The sequence below is a fragment of the Halichoerus grypus genome, chromosome 13, assembly GCF_964656455.1.
Source record: "Halichoerus grypus chromosome 13, mHalGry1.hap1.1, whole genome shotgun sequence".
NCBI lineage: Eukaryota > Metazoa > Chordata > Mammalia > Carnivora > Phocidae > Halichoerus > Halichoerus grypus.
In genome coordinates, this window is record NC_135724.1 from 49,862,488 (window position 1) to 49,882,543 (window position 20,056).

At 42.5% G+C, this 20,056-nt stretch overlaps 1 protein-coding gene and 1 long non-coding RNA gene across 4 annotated transcripts; one reads left to right on the forward strand and one right to left on the reverse strand.

Annotated features, from left to right (window-relative positions):
* Positions 1-3,236: 3,236 nt before the first annotated feature.
* On the reverse strand, positions 3,237-11,433 carry LOC118521890 (uncharacterized). Its single transcript, XR_013443372.1, has 5 exons — positions 11,293-11,433; positions 10,329-10,555; positions 7,734-8,928; positions 6,837-7,006; positions 3,237-6,263 (listed from the first exon to the last, which is right to left on the reverse strand). It is a non-coding gene; the product is annotated as an uncharacterized LOC118521890 (long non-coding RNA).
* Positions 10,783-18,467, forward strand: ADCYAP1 (adenylate cyclase activating polypeptide 1). 3 transcript variants are annotated; one of them, XM_036070692.2, is made up of 5 exons: positions 10,783-11,271; positions 11,587-11,697; positions 13,919-14,050; positions 14,509-14,607; positions 15,765-18,467. In XM_036070692.2, the coding sequence occupies exons 2-5, from the start codon at positions 11,588-11,590 to the stop codon at positions 15,952-15,954; spliced, it is 531 nt and encodes a 176-aa protein (XP_035926585.2). In that variant the 5' UTR covers positions 10,783-11,271; position 11,587; the 3' UTR covers positions 15,955-18,467. The 3 variants fall into 3 exon arrangements, with proteins under 3 accessions (XP_035926585.2, XP_035926586.1, XP_077916683.1); XM_036070693.2 differs by having other exon boundaries at positions 10,784-11,257; positions 15,765-18,465; XM_078060557.1 differs by lacking the exon at positions 10,783-11,271 and having other exon boundaries at positions 11,448-11,697.
* The last annotated feature ends 1,589 nt before the right edge of the window (positions 18,468-20,056 follow it).

Consider the following 20,056-nt stretch of genomic DNA (forward strand, 5'->3'; position numbering starts at 1 on the left):
GACCACCATAATGATCCCATCTTAACTTGACAACATCTGCAAACACCCTATTTTCAAATAAGATTATATTCTGGGGTACTGGGAGGTTAGAATTTCAACAGGTATTTTTTGGAGGACATAATTCAATCCATAACACCACCTCTTGAAAATTCTGACTAATGGTGCCTCAAACATGGCACCTGACCAATCCTGCTTGCTAGATGTTGTTCAGCCCTGATAATAACCAGAAACCTGGCATGGAAAGGGTATACTTTATAAAGAGGGGGAAGGTCAGAAGACACTTAATTAAATGTCTGAGCCTCCTTGGTCTCACAAAATATGACGATAGACTTGGATCATAAAGGAGCCAAATTCTGAGTAACACACAAACTAGATGATCCACCTCTGAATAATGTAGGATAAACTATACTTCCAAGATACAGTTCACCCCCATTGAGCACCAATTTGATTTAAAACATTCAGTTAATCTTATCAGTAATGACTTAACATGAGAAAATTTGATACGTACGTAGGACATGGCCACTGTTGACGACTGCATTGCTTGGCTTTCCCCTCTGCTATGTTTCTTCTCCCACCTGCCTTTGCGCCACTTACTTCTTTAATGTGTTGTCTTGGTTCTCTGCTTCCTTCTGCCCTGATTTGCCTTTAACTTTCTAGTGGAGGTCATAGATCAGACCTCCATGATGAGAAGCATCAAATGGATGCTTAGCTCAGTATAAGACAAAAGAAATTTTAACAAAGAGGAAGTACACATGTATTGGAAATGTAATAAAGAAAAGCCAAGCATTATATTTAAAAATAAATCTCATACTTATTTTTCTTATTTTATATATATATAAGATATGCATATATTATATATATATATATTCATTTAAAATGCTTTTAAGAAAAAAATGGATAAGCACAAAAAGAAAATAGAAAGAATGCGTGATCCTCTTTGTAATTCTAACCCTGGTGATGAACATTGTTAATGCTTTGGTATATGTCCTTCCAGATGCACATGTATAAGTGTTTTTTACAAAATTGGTATTGTATTGTACAGGTGGATTTATAATCTGCTCTCGCTCTCTTTTTAACAACATATTGTGAGCATCTTTTCATGCGATTAAAGATTTTTCTACAGCATCACTCCATTTCATCATTTACAACAGAAATGATGTTCCATTGTAGGGATGTACTAAAGGAAATTTAATCAGTCCCTTATTATGGGACATTTTATGGTTGTTTTAAAATGCTCCTTATCATAGTCAATGGTGCTGTAAATAGGGTTGCAGTTAATCTTTGGATAGATCCATGCTTATTTCCTCAGAATAAATTCGTAGAAGTAAAATCAGTGGGCCAAATTTACGTATAATTGACAAACTACTCTCTGGAAAAGTTGGATCAATTTATACTCCTGCCAGCAGTGCTTGAGAGCACATATTTCCTGGCACATTTGATAATACAGCATAGTAGAATATAAAAAAATCATTCTGATTTGGTAAATTAAAAAATGACATTTTATTTTGTGTTTGTAGGACCATTTGTGTTACATAGAATAGGATGAAGGAATAAACATAAAGTACATAAATGTAAGGAAATAAACAGTATTATGTAATTTTCAATGGAAAGTATAGGATACTGGGACAACTATCCATTTGCAAAAAGAAAAATTTTGTGCAAATTTGTTGGCCATTCATATTTCTAACTTTGCAAAATTGCCTTTTTTATATCCTTTACCAACTTTGCATGTAGGTGTAATTGTCTTTTCTTTATGGATTTGTAAGTTCTTTAAATATATATATTTTTTATGTTCCAATAAAACTTTATTATGGACACTGAAATTTATTTTCACATGTCACAAAAATATTCTTCTATTGATTTTTTTCCTCAATCATTTAAAAATATAAAAACTATTCTTAGTGCCCAGGCCATACAAAAACAGTCAGTGGGTTTGATTTGGCACAGGGACTCTAGTTTGCTGATCCATGAATTATTAGAAGGGATAAAGAAACCAGAAATAATAATTATGTATAAAAATAAATGACTATACACATTTCCTTTCCTTCTCTTAATTTCTTTTCAAAAGATACATGACTATTTAAAGTAAAAATTATGACATTGTTTTGGTGGTTTAAAATGTGTCCACAAATTCTTTGATACTCCTACCTTCAAAAGACATATGCTGTACTTAACGACTCATTTCTTTTTTTTTATATTTGATTTTTTTTTTTTAGTGTAAGTGTAACTTTATTATTATTATTTTTTACAGTGTTATATTAGTTTCAGGTGTATAAACTCAACACCCCAAAACCAAATAATCCAATTAAAAAATGGGCAGAAGACATGAACAGACATTTCTCCAAAGAAGACATACAGATGACCAACAGACACATGAAAAGATGTTCATCTTTACTTACCATCAGGGAAATGCAAATCAAAACCACAATGAGATATCACCTCACACCTGTGAGAATGGCTAAAATCAACAACACAAGAAAAAACAGGTGTTGGCGAGGATGTGGAGAAAAAGGAACCCTTGTGCACTGTCGGTGGGAATGCAAATTGGGGCAGACACTGTGGAAATTAATATGGAGGTACCTCAAAAAGTTAAAAATAGAACTACCCCATGATCCAGCAATTGCACTGCTGGGTATTTACCCAAAGAATACAAAAACACTACTTCAAAGGGATACATGCACCCCTATGTTTATAGCAGCATTATTTACAATAGCCAAGCTATGGAAGCAGTCCAAGTGTCCATCAACAGCTGAATGCATAAAGAAGTGGTATATATATAGAATGGAATGTTATTCAGCCATAAAAAAGAATGAAAGCTTGCCATTTGCAATGATGTGGATGGAGCTAGAGAGTATTATGCTAAGCGAAATAAGTCAGAGAAAAACAAATACCATATGACTTCACTCATATGTTGAATTTAAGAAACAAAACAAAGGGAAAAAAAGAGAGAGAGGCAAACCAAGAAACAGACTCTTAACTACAGAGAACAAATTGATGGTTACTGGGGGGGTGGGGTGGGATGGATTAAATAGGTGATCAGGATTAAGGAGTATACTTGTCCGATGAGCACTGGGTGATGTAAATTCTTTATATTTTGAAAAATTGAATTCCTTATTTTTCATAAACAATGGCAACATTTCCCCCAAGTTTTCATGTGCCATTTAATTTTATTTGTACTTTTTCTTTAATACAGAGAAATTTAAACAATATTTTAGTCAATTTCTCAATCTCTTCCTTTTTGGTTTCTTTCAAATTGTCAGTCTTTCCTTTCCAATCCTAGAATTATTTATATATTTTTCTAGTATTTTTGTGATTTATATTAAAAAATTTAGTCCATGTCAATATGTTTGAGATTGTTGTAGGATAGGAAATAGCATTCTAATTTTTCTTTTTTGTGCAAGTGGATAGTCAGTTGTCCCAGTATTCTTTCTACTGGGAATTACATAATAGTGTTTATTTCTTCATACACTTGATATTCATTCTTTTGATCTACTATTTCACAAGCACCACACTGTTTTTTTTTTTTTTTTAGCACCACACTGTTTTAATTGCTGCAACTTTATCACATTTTTAATACCTGTGGTACAACCTTATTCATTATTTAATTCTTTAAAATGTTCTTTAAAATGATTCACATAACCTCTTCGCTTATTTGAAAATTTCAAGAAAAACCAAGAAAAATTGTTCAAACTACTGCCTTAAAGCTCATGTTTTGGGGGTGCCTGGGTGGCTCAATTGTTTAGCATCTGCCTTTGGCTCAGGTCATGATCCCAGGGTCCTGGGATGGAGCCCCGCATCTGGGCTCGCTGCTCTGCGGGAAGCCTGCTTCTCCCTCTCCCAATCCCCCTGCTTGTGTTCCCTCTCTCGCTGTGTCTCTATCTGTAAATAAATAAATAAAATCTTTTTAAAAAAAAAAAAGCTCATGTTTTGTTAAATAATCATATGTTTTTATGAAAGCTGATGCTTCTTTTCCCTTTAATAATAATGGTAATTATACAGTAATAACAGGGGGGCCAAATGGTAGAAAGCACAGTAACTTTGGAAACAGCTAGCCCTGGGCTAGAAAGCCTACTTTGTCCTTTGTTAGCTGTGTGCCTTGGCAAGTTAATTCACTTTTAAGGGTCTTGGTTTACCCATTAGTAAAAATAGGAATAATAGTACCTTATCTACTTCCCAGGGCAATAAAAGGATTAAATGGGACATTGTTTGCTAACAGAGCCTGTCACTGCTATCAAAGAAGGAGGATCTATTGTTTGTAAAACATTTTTATATATATTATCGCATTTGACTCACAAAACACTTGACTCACTGGCAATCATAAAGTTTCTGTGGTATTGAATTACGTGATGATTTAATAAGATACGATGATGATGTTATAGCTACTAAATGGTGATCTTACAAAGTAATATTCTTTTTTTTTTTACTTAAACAAATCACTGAAACTTTTGCTACATTCTTAGCTATGAAATCATTTTTAAATAATGATTTAGGATGGCAATATTTTTTACCTTTTCTTTCTTTCTTTTTTTTTTTTAAGATTTTATTTATTTGACAGAGAGAGACACAGCGAGAGAGGGAACACAAGCAGGGGGAGAGGGAGAAGCAGGCTTCCTGTGGAGCAGCAAGCCTGATGTGGAGCTTAATCCCAGGACCCCGGGATCATGACCCGAGCTGAAGGCAGACGCTTAATGACTGAGCCACCCAGGCACCCTATTTTTTACCTTTTCAATAATTTGATATGTATAAATGAGGATGCATGCACTATTAATGTACATATTTTTAGAAGCATATATATTCTGTAAAGCAAAGTTGGTAGTCTAGCTTAACCAGTTTGTATTGTGTTAAAAGCATTTAATTCCTATTATATGAAACATAATTTTTAATTTGAAAATTAATGAGAAATCCATTCTCTTCTTAGTTGAGTCAAGTCACAGATTAAAACTCATATTAAATAAGTAGTTCGTATTATAACAACTCTAGAGAAAATAAATGTGTAAACCAATATAATTTACTAAATCATTAAGACTGTCTGGAGTCACTGAGAATTGAATTTAAATCTGCATTACAGAGATTCAAGCTGTGTGACTTGGTATGTTACCTAACCACTTGACCCTCAGCTTCTCATCTGTAAAATGGAATAATAATAGTGTCTAGAAAAAAGATTGTTTGAAGGTAAAGGAAGTAACTCTATCGAGTATTTAGCACACAGTATGTGTTCACTAAATAGTTATTATTGTTGTTATTAACTGATGAGTAGCGAAATCATGCAGCCTCATTGGAAGGAAGAATTTAAAAGTATGTAAAGGAATAATAATTGAAGTTTTAAAATAGTAAACTCATGGCAAATATAATCATATTCCAAACAGATGATAACTTAAAACAAAATCATGCCTGTGTATATTTGGGTGGAGAGAAAGATTAGTTAAAAAGTCTTTGCAAAGTTATGATCATTACCACAAAGTGCTTAGTAATAAGGATAATGAAAAACAAAGGCTCCAAAATTATTACAAAGAAACCTATATTCACAGATAGATAAGGCTGAGTCTAAACCAAGAGGACAGAGGTTTGATGCTATGAACTCATAGAACATTATCCTTTTTTGATTTACACATAAAAACCTTGTTTTATTCTGCACACAGATCTTCCTTCCAACATTTTCAGAAGCTGTCACAAAAACTAGTTTAGGATATCGGGTTTCCTGGATCCTCTCCAAGCTTTTCTTCCTGCAATTAAGCCTTATATGATCAGAGGATTTAGACTGAAGTAGAGAAAAGACTTTCTTGTTTTTGTCTTTTAAGAGGACATGTTCTGGAAATCTCAGGAGAATATGGCAGATGCTGCACAGTGAAGTCTGGGGTATATAGTTTTGGTACCCAGTAAACAAACATTCAGAGAATAAGGTCTTAGAAGAGTCATATATGTGAGAGAGTTGAAATCATCCAAACCTGAAGCAAAGATTAGATCCTAGTTTTTGCTTCTTGAATGTCTGCTTTATCTTAAAACAACCAACAAAATTTCTTGGCCCTGTGAACCTGCAATTCTGTTCTTGAATTAGAGAGAGATGCTTTTGCTCATGTAGCTTGGAAAGGCTTCTTGGTTGTTTTCAAGTGTGTGAAGCACTAAATTTTGAAGGTCAGAGAAGTCATGACACATTATTGGTAAGCTCATCAGCTTCTTACTTCATAGTGTGTTCAGAGGGGCATGATGCAGGCAGTCCAGGAGGTGATGGTCATGATGTTCTGCTGCAGAACATTTGGGTTTCCCTACAGGTGTAATTGGTATGAAATGAGTCATTAGTCATCACATTTTTCTGGAGGAGTCAGAAGAGAAAAAGTTTAGAGTGAAATTGAATACAGTTTGTAATTTACTTTTGTCACCGATATGAGGGAATGATGTTTTGCATCAAGCTTGTTCACTGAAAAAGCTTACTATAGGCTGGTTCTTATGCTAAGTAGTGGCTAGAAATGAGTAGAATGAGAATATAAGACTTTTCTAATCAGATTTATTATTATTTATACTAGGAATTTATGAAGATGCTGTGTGCAAACATGTCCTTTCATATGGTTAAAAAAAAATCAGTGAGAGTAGGGGATGGGGATAGAGGAGGTATAGGGCAATGGGGGAGAGCTACATAGCCATAAAAGGAAAAGTGAACTCACGGAAACTACATGTAGGATGTGTAGCTAGGCCAGAAGGAAAGTGGTGGAAATATCCTTACCCTAGGGAACTGAGTCCTGTCTATGCCAGGTATTTGCTAATGTTGTGAAACTATCTGCAAATTCAAACTCTCAGTAAATATACTAGACATATTTCTCCTGTTTGGATACAAAACTCACCTTTTCAAGGGTTAAAGCATTCTTTAATTTGAGTGTTGATTGAGGTTTCAAGGCTTGAAACTTCAGCAAGGACAGATGTGTCAAGTGACCAGAAAAAACAATTCAGGCAAGTATTAGTTTGACTTGTAGCTAGGATTCACCATTTCAGACCAAAAGTCATGTTTTCATATCTTAAGGACAAACAGGACAAAAAGCAGTTAATACATTAGGGGATTGAAATTCAAGGTCTCTGATCATTTTCAACAAATATTTTTAAATAGCCTGTGCTGGGTAGGTGGAGGCATAGCCCCAGAGGGATGCCTTCTGTCCCTCCCGCTCTCAGAGGACGTAGGAGAAACCTACCACTGGGAAGATTTCCTGGTTGCATTAGCTTTTCTAACTAGATGTGATTCCAATCTAGTCTAGTCTACACCAGTCTTCGCTTCCACAGCCAGGAAAGAAACTTTGCTGCCTAGGAATTCTACTAGGTCTGGTGAAAGTTGTGGGGACAGGGCGGGGTTGCCTGAAAGGGTACTTGAAATTCCTTTGTGTTATCTGTTAATTGAAAGGAAGTTCTAACTTTTGGGTCCCTTCTTCATTCCCTCCCTTTTCTCCCCTGTCGTTTTCGGTTATATACAGGATATCTGACGGTTTCTCTCGCTCTTAACCTCAGTCGCCTTAGGAGGATGTAAACATCTCTTTGGGAGAGAACCAGGGTGAGATCAGGATAAAATTGGAAGGCTCTCCCCCTTGTCGTGCCCTGCCCTGTCCTGCCCCGGTTCTCCTTTCACTCTCCCTCCTCTTTCCCCTTCTCCCAGAAAGGATGCGTTGGGTGAGGGTCCTTCGAACACTCCTCGAAGGCCCCAGGCCTCGCTTTAAGCCAGATCGTGTCTGCATTTGCAATGAACTAGTCCGTACCAGACGCGGTTTCCTAAGTGGACTCGGCCGGGACACCTCGTCAGTGCTGGTCAGGATGGCTCCGGGCCTTTCCAGCTCCACATTTCTACCTGATGCACCCCTCTTCTTCGCCGCTCCCCAGACACAAAGGCTCCCCGAAAGCAGCGGCAGTTAACATTCTGATTAGAATGTTCCTCGACATTAACAGCAAATTACTACTCTCAGGGAGGACTTGGGGGGTAGTTTTGGTCTTTGAGACATCCGTTGCCCGGTATTTGCCTCCATCCAATAGAAAGCAGGAGGAGCCTACGCTCACGCAGGAGGATTTGGCGAGGTGGGGATGCAACCACAGACTCTCGCAGTTTTGTTGGAGTCCGGTCCTCAGCTTCTAGTTCCTCCCCTTCCGCAGCCTTCCCGGTATCCCCCGGGCTCAAGGGCCCAGGGCCAGAACTTTTGAGAATAGGAAAGCTTCTTTACTCGAAGGACGCCAAAGTCGCCTAATCAGAGACCGTCAGTGGCTCGAAAGATCCGTGGGACCGTCCTGTCCCTGACTCGATTCCCCCAGGCAGCTGTGGGTCCCAGCTGGGCAGGTCTTCAGATTGTGCCCAGCAACGGCTGGGTCTTGGAAGCTTGATTTTCTGGAGGTCAGTGACTAAGAATCTCCAAATGATTTCTTTGCTTAGTCTTTCACTTTCGTGAATGGGTTCAGGCCTCAAGGCCCTCAGTTATGGAGTGCTGGGCCCCGAGTTCCGCGCCGAGTTAGGTCCTGATTGCCTAAGCTGAGCAGAGTGGAAGTGGCACAGCCCTTGCAAACTAGGGCACAGTTAAGATTCTGGCGGGCCCCGGAGCCAGTAGTTCCATCACCCACCCCACAAAGTTAATGTTGTTTGTGGTTTTCTTTTTGATAGGCCGTGAAGTCAACATTCTCCCCACATGGTGGCTCCCTTTACTAAAGTTGAGTAGTGAATTTGTACAGGGAGTCTTGGAAATTTTCAAATGTTTCTACAGATTGAACTCATTTCAGAATTCGCGTGGGTGGGAAGAGTAAGGATTTTTTAATCGGGTTCACCTTTGACGCGAAGCAAGGCGGAAGACAGGAAAGTCACAGTGGGTAATAGCTTTGGGCGCTTTAGTAAGAAAGATGTCTCTGCTTGATTATCCGGTTGGTCGTGTTCACCGCAGGCTCTTTGTGTGCGAATTTACTCCAGAGGCAGAGCTGAACACGGAACACATGCATGTAAATACTCCAACATAAATATGCGAACACATGCACTGGAGACAAAGAGATACATCCCCACATAGATGTTGTTATTGCAGGCAGGCAATCTGGAGCATCCCCAGGAATAAACTAAGAAGCAGCGAGTAGCTTCTGGTCATTAATGCCCAGGAATGAGCAAAACTTTGTCTTCTTGAAGGAAATATTAGATCTTAAAAAAGAAAGTAAGAAAGGCATTCCGAATAAGAAACATTATAATTTTGTCTTAGGAAAAGCATGCAGAACTAATATAGCTTATTTAAATGTTAGCTCCAAATTATAATAGGAAATACTCCCAACTAAATTGCCATTTCCTCTAAGTTTTGTTTAAGGTCCAAATAATTAAAATGCACACTAATGGTTATTGATGGTTCTATTTCCTTTGAGCAATAAAAAGAAATAGACTTGATTTTCTCTTACTGGAGTAGAAATTTAGGAATCTTCTTAAATTGCCCAGGGGCTTGAAAGCCTCCGGGTGGCTGTAGTCTTCTCTTATTGCTTTCCCACGTCATTTTCAGCTAAAAAAATTTTTAACGGTTCCCAATGGAGGGATTCCCGTTAGAAACCCTCAGCAAGTGAACTTGTACTGGGAATCCTCACACTTTCCCAGTCTGTCTGTATTTCCCCAAACAGAACTCAAGTTGTAAATAAAGGGGAATAACGTATTTCTCACTACCAAATTCTTAAAATTTCAAGTTTTGTGGAAAATACAATTTCACAATTTCAATCTTTGAAATCAGTAAGAGCCACAGAAAGTGTGAAGGTGTTCAAATAGGCCATCTAGAGATCTAAAAACCAGAACTAACAGGAAACAGAATGCTCTTTACTCAAATGTAGGCAGGGTCTGACTGTTCTCAGCATTAAGGGTATTCATGGACACTGCAAAGGGGGAACGTATCTGAACAGTGGGGAGACTTGGACAGCGAATTGCCACATTAATAGTATCAGTGCCAAATCTTCAGATTTAGAGGCTTTGGTGAAAAATTAAACCAACAGCAATTTTCAATGTTTGTAGCATCTGCGACCAGAATTCAGCACTCAGAGCTTGGACAGCTCCACAGGCCGCGATCCGGACGCAGCTTTAAGTCTAATCAATCTACTCATAGCCAGACTGTCAACGACAGCCAGACTCATTAGCGATTTACTGAAAATCCTCCAAGACTTCCCTTTAAAAACAAAACGACTTCCACATTTAATTGTCTATCTAAAAGAACATACGCAAGAAATTAGGAAATCTAAATTAAATTTATTAATAGGAGAGCTTGATGGTGCTTAATTCCAGAGACCAGAGCTCTGATTGCTGGGGCTTGATGAAAAGTAAAGAGAAATCGTAGGGACATAATTAAAAACATGACTTTTACCATCCTTGAAGTTCTATGAATTCTTTACCCATCTTGAGAAATGGGTAAAATTGAAAACCATCAAAATAACTGCACTTCTTAAAAATTGGATTGTATGAGTGAAAGGTGTTTATGAGAAGTCGATGACTCCGGATCTTATCATCCAAGAGGACAGCACAGAATAGTTAATATGTTCCTTGAGGGACTAGGATGCTGACGTCTTTTTCTGATACCCGATCATTACGTGACTGAAAAAAAAAAAAAAGGAAGTCATTCCATGAATAAAAATCGGAGCGCAACAGTGCAACAAAATATTCTGTACTTAAAGGCCACAGGCAGACAGATGTTGACAAGGAAGGCTCTTCTAAAACCACGTTCAGATAGATTTCTGCTAACTGCACATATAAATAGGAGCAGAGGGCCAGTCACCTCTGTAACCACCGGCAGCAGTAGCAGCAGAAGCCGCAGCTTCAGAGGCAGCCAGAGGGACCTCAGAGCAGAGAAGGCGCTGCCGACTTGCACAACTGCCTGACCAGGCGGTTCCAGCAGACCCCGGCTGAGCTGCGGCCCTCCCTCTTCCTTCTTCTACTTCTTTGACTTTCCCTCTTTTCCTTAATCACTTACTTCTTTCTCCTGGTGGACTTAGGCCACTTTGTCTCCCACCCCCACTTGAGCTCCTCGCCTCCTCTTTCTTCCTTCTCCATCTCTCTCCTCGCCCCCTTCTCTCGGTGTCACGCTTCCTTCTAGTTCTGTGCGTCCGCAAACTTTTGAACAGAATACTGGCTTCAGCAAACAAGTCCTCCAGCTCCTCCTGCTGCTCCTGCTCATTCCTGCGGCTTCTCAGACACTAACGCCAGACGGTGATGCCTCTTGGGTTGTGACTCCAGCGCAGAAACTTGGAGGAGCCCTTTGCCCGCCGTCTACTTGGCAACAAACCTCTCCTAGCAGCGGTAAGAGTTGAATGGTAAGGGGAAAAATATCTTACCAAACCAAACGACTCCGTTGTTGATTCTTTCACCCCTCAGCATCAGGGTACGAGTTAGCGTTCCTTCGCACCAGGTTTGGCGAGTTATCGGGCACTAGGTATATACGTATTTTTTTCTAACTATAGCGAGAGGGAAGTGGCAGGGTGCGCACAGGCTGTCATTAAGCGGTATTCAACACTGGGAGCCGGAGCTTTGCTCTGTCCCTCCCCCAGCTCGGGGAGTTTCCTGGGGTTGGCGGGTGAAAGGCCAGGGGCGTTCTGACAGCTGTGTGCCCTCTTTTCCCTTCTGCGCAGAATGACCATGTGTAGCGGAGCGAGGCTGGCCCTCCTGGTCTACGGGATAATAATGCACAGCAGCGTCTACTGCTCACCTGCCGCCGCAGGACTCCGGTTTCCTGGAATCAGGTAGGTGCTGGCCGCCCGGGCTGAGCTGAGGCTTGGTTTCCCCTAACACTTCCTCCTGGTCGTCCTCCTGCAGTTGCGCGGTCCCGGCTATGACCATCTCCCCACCGGCTCCCAGTACGCCGCTGTCAGCCTGGGTCCGGCCTCGGGTCCCTGGCCCTGGACCCGGCTCAGCACAAGGTCCGGGCAGGCTCCACTGCGGCTCAGCGCCCCTCCCCCAGCCCAGCCCGCCGCAGCAAAGGGGCCGGGGTAAAGCAAGGGTGCTTCAGCCGGCTAGAGAAACCTCCCCTCCCCCAGCCCCGCCCGCGGGGGGCAGGGCCGGGCCCCGAGCTTGACTTCTTTTCCCTATTCTTAGCTTGAGTTAGGAGAACTTCTTCTCTGGTGCCCGCAGCCAGGTTGGAGGGTTGAGCGTGAAGCTCCCGTGGACTTTGCTTTGTTACAGCTTGTTCTGGACTATCGGGGCGGGGTCTCCCTCTCTCTCCTCTGATCTCCCTTTCGCTTCAATTCGAATTCTTTCCCCTGGAAGAGCTTTCTCTCAAGTGATACATTTTCCAACTGCAATTTGAATCTCAGACTGTCTTGGGGAGGGGGAGTGTTGGCCGGGTATGGTTGAGGAAAAGCGATTTGAGAGAAGGAAGAACAAGAATGAGTCTGAAAGGAAGGGGGAGCTTGTTTGGAGGTCTTGAAAGGAAAGGGGAGGAACGGATGAAACGGATGGAAGGCAGGAGGAAGAGAAAGCAGGCAGGCAGGCAGGACCAGGACAACCCTGCCCGCCCGAGGCTGGAGTAATCCTGGCTTTTTTCTTAACCCCTGGTTTCTAATCGGTTGGCACTGCCAGGTTCCTTACGCAGCCCCAAAGTCCTGGGGTGGTCAGCCTGAGAGTGGAAGCTCCCTTTGCAACGCAGCTTCCGCGCTCCGCTGGGCTCCCGGCTCCCTGCAGCTAGGAGCGCGCCTTCTGCCGGCAAAGCTGCTTCTCGGAGCCGCGCCCGAGAAAGGTCGCCTTTAGGGGCCGCTGACCATTGATTTGGCCGGAGAGATGGGTTCTGACTTCAATATTAGGATTCCAGCATCCGGGCACGGGGCAGGGATGAAAGTGGCCAGAAAGACCCGGGGACTCTGGGAAGCGGGGCTATAGAAGAGGCGCGTCGCCGATGAAGGGCTGGGTGTGGGGCTGACGGAGGCATGTGCTTGCCTTGTCCTTACCTCTCCACGGATGGAGGAAAGGCGAGCAGAATAACGAAGTACGACTCTAAACCCTACTAGAGAGCGCTACTTGCCCTGGCCGCGTTCCGACTCTCTCCAGCGGCCCAAAGCGAGGGGGTTTTGCGTTTTAGCCCATCACTTCCCGTCCTATATCAAGGATAGAGGCGCTAGGCAAGGGCGACTTCGAGACCGCGGCGCTCCTGTTGGCTCTCCGTCCCCTGTTGACCCTTTCCCTTTCCACCGCCCCAACATCCCTAACAGATTAGCGCGAACTATTTATTTAGCGGATTTAAAAGTCCTATTTCACTCCTAGCAATTTTCAAAGTCCCGAGTGCCTGGCACTTTCCTCGGGCGAGGAGCACCAGAGTGCGCGGACATGCCACAGAATGAGCCACGGCCAAACAGGCTAAGTTTAGGGGCATCTATTATTTATGTTCCTGCCAGATCCTCTCCCGCCCAAAATAGAAGTCGGAGGTTCTCCGTGACCTACATCTGCGCGGGGAAGGGCTCCCCTGGGCTCAGAGGCTGGTGGGGGTGGCTGGCGGAGTCGGCCGCCGCACACCCCACCCATCCACCCTCCCTCTGTTTCTCTCTGGGCCTCCCTATCGGGTCTTCGCCTTGGCCTGTGTCTTGTCTCTCAGGACCTTTCTCGTCCCCGCCCGTGGCTGCTTGTTTGGGGTGGCTCAGGCGCCAGGCCCGTAGGGAGGTAGATCCTTTTCGATGGCCAGGTGTACCGGGTCGGCACAGACATCTCGGCTTCCCAGGGCCCTGCAAGGGCGACCCTTCATCCGCGAGAGGATGGGTCGGAGAGCAACTTGGAGGGATGGGGAATTTCTCTTGGGTGTACTTTCTTTCGCCTTCCCTCTACCCCCTTCTCCGTCCCGGAAGAAGTGTCAATTCTCCGTGGGGGGACCTTTAGAAAGAAGGAAAATCAGTCGCGAGCCCCTTTCTCTGGGTCCTTGCAGAGCCGGGGAGGGACTTATACTGACCACTCCTTCTACCTCCCCGGCTACCCCCGCAGGCCGGAGGACGAGGCGTACGACGAGGACGGAAACCCGCTGCAGTACTTCTACGACTCTGACCCTCCCGGCGTGGGGAGCCCCGCCTCCGCGCTGCGCGACGCCTACGCGCTCTACTACCCCGCGGAGAAGAGGTACCACCCGCGCGGCATCCGCTACGGCCCGGGACTGAGGTGGCGGGAGGGGCAGGGTGGTGGCCCACCGAATAGGCTGTTTTTCATAAAACCCCTCAAGCCTCTCTTCTCTCTGTCTGGTACCCATGAGAGCGACAGAAAGTTAGTAGCGGGTCGGTCTGTGTGGCCATAAGGGTCGTGCGGGACCAAAAGGTCTGTGGCCCAAGGAATGGCCGGGAGTGCGCGCCCCAACCAGACTCCATGCCTGCCATCCCTGGAGGGCAGCAGGAACTCCCGTTCCTAGCAGTCAGTCGCGGGAACATCCCGAAAGAGTAATTCGCTAGTTCTGTGCCTCCGGAGGGGTTTTCCCCGTCAGCCTCCCGGAGCGCCGAGGCGCGTGCGTGCCCAGCTGGGGGCCTGGGGCGACCTCTTGGGGACAAAGTCAGTGACCTTGGGCGCTCACTTTGCCTCCCCGTTAGAGATGTCGCCCAAGGGATCCTTAACAAGGCGTACCGCAAAGTACTGGACCAGCTGTCCGCCAGGAAATACCTGCAGACACTCGTGGCCAAGGGCCTGGGGTAAGAGTTTGCGAAAGAGTTAAGCGGCGCAGAACGGCGCGCGAGCTCCGGGGTGGGTGTCCGTGCGAGCGCGCGCGGGGTGGGCGGTGCCGCTTCTGCGTTCGTGCGTGCGCGTGGGCCCGAGGGTGCGTCTGCGCCGCAGGGGCTTCGGGGCCGGCGGGCGATCACAGGCGAAGGTTCTGATGTAGCGCCTTAAGTTTGGCGAGACAGTTCTGAGAGGCAGGAGGCAAGGAGAGAGCAAAGAAACCGGGGAGTTTGCTCGTTTTGAATTAAAAAAAAAAAACAAAGAAAAACCAAATAGTCTCCTTCCCTCCCCTCTCACCTCTCCCAGTCATTGAAAACCTTCGAGCTTCGCGGGACGATTTGCTATAATTTCTTCTAAGCATGATTGTTTTTTTTTTTAAACCATTCTTTTACTGTAAATTCAAATCGAAACCCAACAAATCCTCAAATTTGGGCAGTTAGGGAAACAAACAGTTCTTGCGCGTGCCAGACAAACCCAGAGCACAGGGCTTGCGTGGAGCATCTCTCAGCAGAAGGCAACGTTTTAATAAAGCCCATGGGGAAACAGATTACATTTTTCGCAATGAATAATTCATGTGATGAAAAATATTGCCTACAGCCTGTCGACTTATATTATTATCATCACGTTTTTCAACTTAGCGTGCGGAAGGGGAGGAGTGCTCATGTCTGGCTAGGAATTGCAGAATCGATGTAAAACTCCCAGGAAGCAGCCAGCGTGGCACTTGGGGCTCTTTGGTTATTTTTTCTGTACCGGGGAGGGGGGTTGGTGGTGGGAGGGGTGAGAGGAACAGTTAGGACAAGTTAGTGCAAAAGCGCGGATGGTCAAATCTCAAAGGGCAGTATTTGGAGACAGGTTAGGCGTGACTCGCGCGTGCCTCTGGCCCGGACCTCATCTCGGGTCCCTTCCGTAAGGATTTAGTGCCAGGAAAGCCTCGGTGGGGAGGGAGGAATGAGGGGTTTCCATCACAGCCCTCCCCTCCGGCTGCTTATTGGCAGAGGAAGGCGGCGCGGTGGGCAATGAGAGCCGTGCCTTCCCTGAAGGCTCCCTCGTGGGGTGGGGCCCACCTGCTCCCCGCAGCTATTGAATCTGTGTCTCCCGCCCCGCCACCTCTTCCCGACCCCTTTCCTTGCAGTGGGAACCTAGGCGGCGGCGCGGAGGACGACTCGGAGCCTCTCTCCAAGCGCCACTCAGACGGAATCTTCACCGACAGCTACAGTCGCTACCGGAAACAAATGGCTGTCAAGAAATACTTGGCCGCCGTCCTAGGGAAAAGGTATAAACAAAGGGTTAAAAACAAAGGACGCCGAATAGCGTATTTGTAGCGATGAGTTACCAGCTACCTTGTGTATACAATCCTGACACAATGACAAGTCACTTTCCCAACTGACTGAACAGTCATCGCTCATGTGTTCTATCCAAACATGTATTTATGTATGAAGTAAAGCCATTAAATGAATATTTTGATAATAATATTGTTTTTCTTTTTACAAAGCACTAGAGAATGCACAGATATACTTTGTGGACCAATTATTGATATATATATTACAAATATATATATTAAGAATATTTATAGGTATAATAGACAGCAGTTCATACAGAGTGTGCACAAGGATTGAAAATTCGCCTGAGCTGTTTATGTTTTTATATAAAATAAATAGAAAAATAGACAATCATTGTTTTGAATATTACTCCTATTTTTGTAAAATGGAATTAAAAGGATAGTATTTTTATCCACGACAGGCCTGAAGATATTAATGCTGACCATTTGCTACTGTACATAACGATGCCCTGCTCCAGGGAGATTTGGAGGTAATGATTTGGGAGAATTGCTGAAGGGCATTCTTTCCTAGCGAGTCTCTGGGGCAGGCTGCTACAGTCCCAGCTGAACTCAACTAGGACTGTCCCCTTTTGTCCCCCTCGCTGGGTGGCAATTCCAATACTTCTGCTTTCTTTGATTCTACTTTTATGTGTACTTGTCTCTCTTCAGACTCTCAGCCCAGAGGAAATTCTCCTGATAAAAACAACAGCTCAATCCAAATTGTGCTTCTCCCCAGAATTCACACCACTCCCTGGGGGAAGTGTTGGGTTGTACAGAGAAGGGAGACTTGGTAGAAAAATCTCCCTTTTTTGTACTTCCAGGAAACTCAATATCCCGAGGTTAGGGCAATTGGAACAGAGTGAAGGAAATGTAGGTATATTGGAAGAGGCAGAGCATAAAGCAGTCAGAGGAGGACCCTGGAGAGGGACTGGTTTGGAGCTGCCCCAGGTCTGGGAGGCTGAGGGTAAGCCGAGTCCCACCATAGGTCCCCTGCCTGACTGACTTTGGGCGCTGGATTTTGGAAATGGATGCAAAGTACAATGTGTTTTTCTCCAGTGCTGTCAATGCTTCTCATCTTGTGAAATGACCAGGATGCTCCCCTTTGAACCCGGCTCTGTAGGAGCCACACTTTTGTGATTTTCTGAAGACTCTTTCCCACCCTCTTGCACTGTTGAAGTACCGTTTACCATTTTTCATTCATTTCTCTTAAACTTGTGAATGCTTCTTACTTTTTTTGTTGTCTGATGCAAGCACTTATTGTAAAGTTTAGGAACCCCTGTGTAGTTACCACTAAGTAATTATGCACTAAATATGAACCTTTTGTTTCCTGTTTATTGAGTTTGTAGGTAAAATGTATTTTTCTACATTATGGCTTATTGCTTAGTAAAATTTATTTCATAAAACCAACCTTTGTCATATTAGAATGTGTAGTGTTCACATGTTGCTCAGTTTTTCTAACTGATAAATCATTTAAACCTCATCTTCATATGTATGAGTACTATATTATATTTGTGGTCAAAAGTGAGGTAAGCAAGCTCCAACAGACCTTGAGAACCTCCCCCTTGTATCCTTTCTTGGCTACAGAAAGCATGTCTGTCTGTTTCCTATCAATTCCTTGAACATGTGAGTAATCTCTATAAACAAAAGAACCTTCACCCAGCAACCAGATCAAGCTACAACAGGCAAACCAGCCAAACTCCCAAAATTCAGGCACAGATTCTTTTGGGAAAAAAAAAAGAGAACAAGAAAAGATTAAACATTAGCTTGTAAAGTTTAAAGGACCTTTCCTTTTCCTTTACGGATTTGATTCAGTATGAAGTCATAAATCAAAGAAAACAGAATTGGATTTGCATTCCCAGGCGGGATGGATGCTGCCAGGAGATCACATTGCAAACAGAGAAAGCACAGAGGCATTCGATCTATGCCTGAGTCCTGTGTATGGGATCAATCTTTCTTTAATTCTACAGTCTCCTCAGGCAATGTGACACGGGATGCAGTTTGCAGCTTTAGTGCCTTTCTTCGCCTTTTAAATCGCCACGAATCACAGATGGCTATTTAGTGGCCCTACAATGCTGCAACACATCGGCTTGCATTTTAGTCTTAATTATTTGTTTCTTGGATAATGGGCAGAGTTTTCTGTATTTGTGTCAGCTGTTAGTGGTGAAATAGGGCTCTAGTTAACCTTTTATTTATGAAGTCTAATTTAGTGTTCCCGTGGCTAGTTGCAAGCATTTACAGTGATCACCCAGTTTAATCTTTTGTATACTTTTTAGAAATGCCAAGAGCCTTACTAACCTGGAGCAGATTTATGATATAGTGATAATTTAGGTAGATGTTAGTCTTGGAGCTCTTATTTTGTGTGCAACTGATTATAAAAACATCTTAACCAAGTATTATTACACACATGATATCTATAACTAGGACTTTGATAACTGTTATATAAAGTGTGTAAAATTTGTATGAATAAATTTTTGTAAACAATGCAACTTCGTCTAATGTTTGGAGAAAAAAAGACTTAGGAAATAACTAAAATCTCTTAAAGAATTATATTTTCTTTAGCAATCATAAGATCTTTCATGTCTGGAATATATAAGCATCCATGTATTTTCATAAACTGTACTTTAATATATGCTTGATGTGTTAACTGAATTCAACTAAAAATTTAAAGTAGCTACTCAGATGGAGATGCCTAAGAAGATATTAAGTTCATAAATAGGCATGGATGTTGGAACACTTCTCGGATGCACCATTTAGATAAATTTCCATCCCCTAGTGTATGTATACATTGCTCAATATTTAGAAAGTTACTATCCACTGGTGAGAGTTAGTACCTGGGTATTAGTTATGCTTCTAAAATAGCAATCTAACATGTTCTTTTACAAGTAACTCTTCAGACTAAATTGGCCTTGATAAAATTCTGCATAAAAATGACTTAAATAATCAGTTTTGGAGGTTTTAAAATATGTTTAGAGATATACAAACAACTATTTTTGATTAATGTGCTTTGGGTGGAAGGAAAAAGAACATGAACAAGCAAAGAGTTAATTGAATACCTTTAAAAATGTATTTTGAAAGGACAAAATGTGAACAGTCATTTGTGGATTCTTTGTTTTTTTAATTGATATTAACGAACTTTAAAGCAAAGCCTTCATATGAAATTCCCATGAATTTCTCAGTTGTGTTTATTTTGGAGCCCTTGATGATTTCTGGGCTTAAAAAAAATATTGAAAGTCATTTATAATAAGTCAAATACCATTTAATTTAAATTGCCAGAATTTCATCTTAAAAATTAATGCATTCAATTAATAAATCAATAACTATGTCACAGTAACATTAAAGAATGAGCAAAAATCAGCAAGGATTCAAAAACTATCTTCAGAACTTGGCTAAGTATTTAAGGCCCAGAATCATATAGGGAGGAGCTTATGATCTAGAGATCTCATTTGTAGTAAATTACAAAAAAAAAAAAAAAAATACAGTACAATTCATATTTATATTGAATTTTATTTAATAAGTTTTTACTTCTCCATCTTTAAGTACCTACCCCATTGAGCTGCTGGTGTGGTAAATGGAAGAATGAAGAAAAATAATTTATTTGGTTGGGGGCTAATGACTTGTCAAGAAAGTAGAGATAAACCCCAGATTGGCTGACTTCAAGTGAAGTTCATGTATATAGCACCTTGCTATATTCTCTTACGTGGAATCAATCAAATGATAGTTTTCCCTTGGAAGGCTTGATATATTTAGGTAGCCAAGAAGTGTGCCTTGTTGCTATTAGGTCTGGGAATACATTAATACAATACAGTAAATATTTATTGAACATCTAAAACCAGGCACACTGGTTGAGAGAGCTTAACACCTGGGAGTTAAGGTAGTATTTTTCCAAAGAATATTCTTCTGCTACAAGATCCTTATTAATAATGTAGATTGCAGGCCTCCACCAGGACACGTGAATCTGTGTTTTAAGTAAAAACCTTAGATTAATGGGCCCTAAATTTGAGACCACCTAGATTTAGAATTTGGTGACATACGTGTGCATATATGTGTGCTGAGACTGGGTGTTTTTTTTTTTCATGTTAAATAAGCAACAAGTCATGCTACCTATA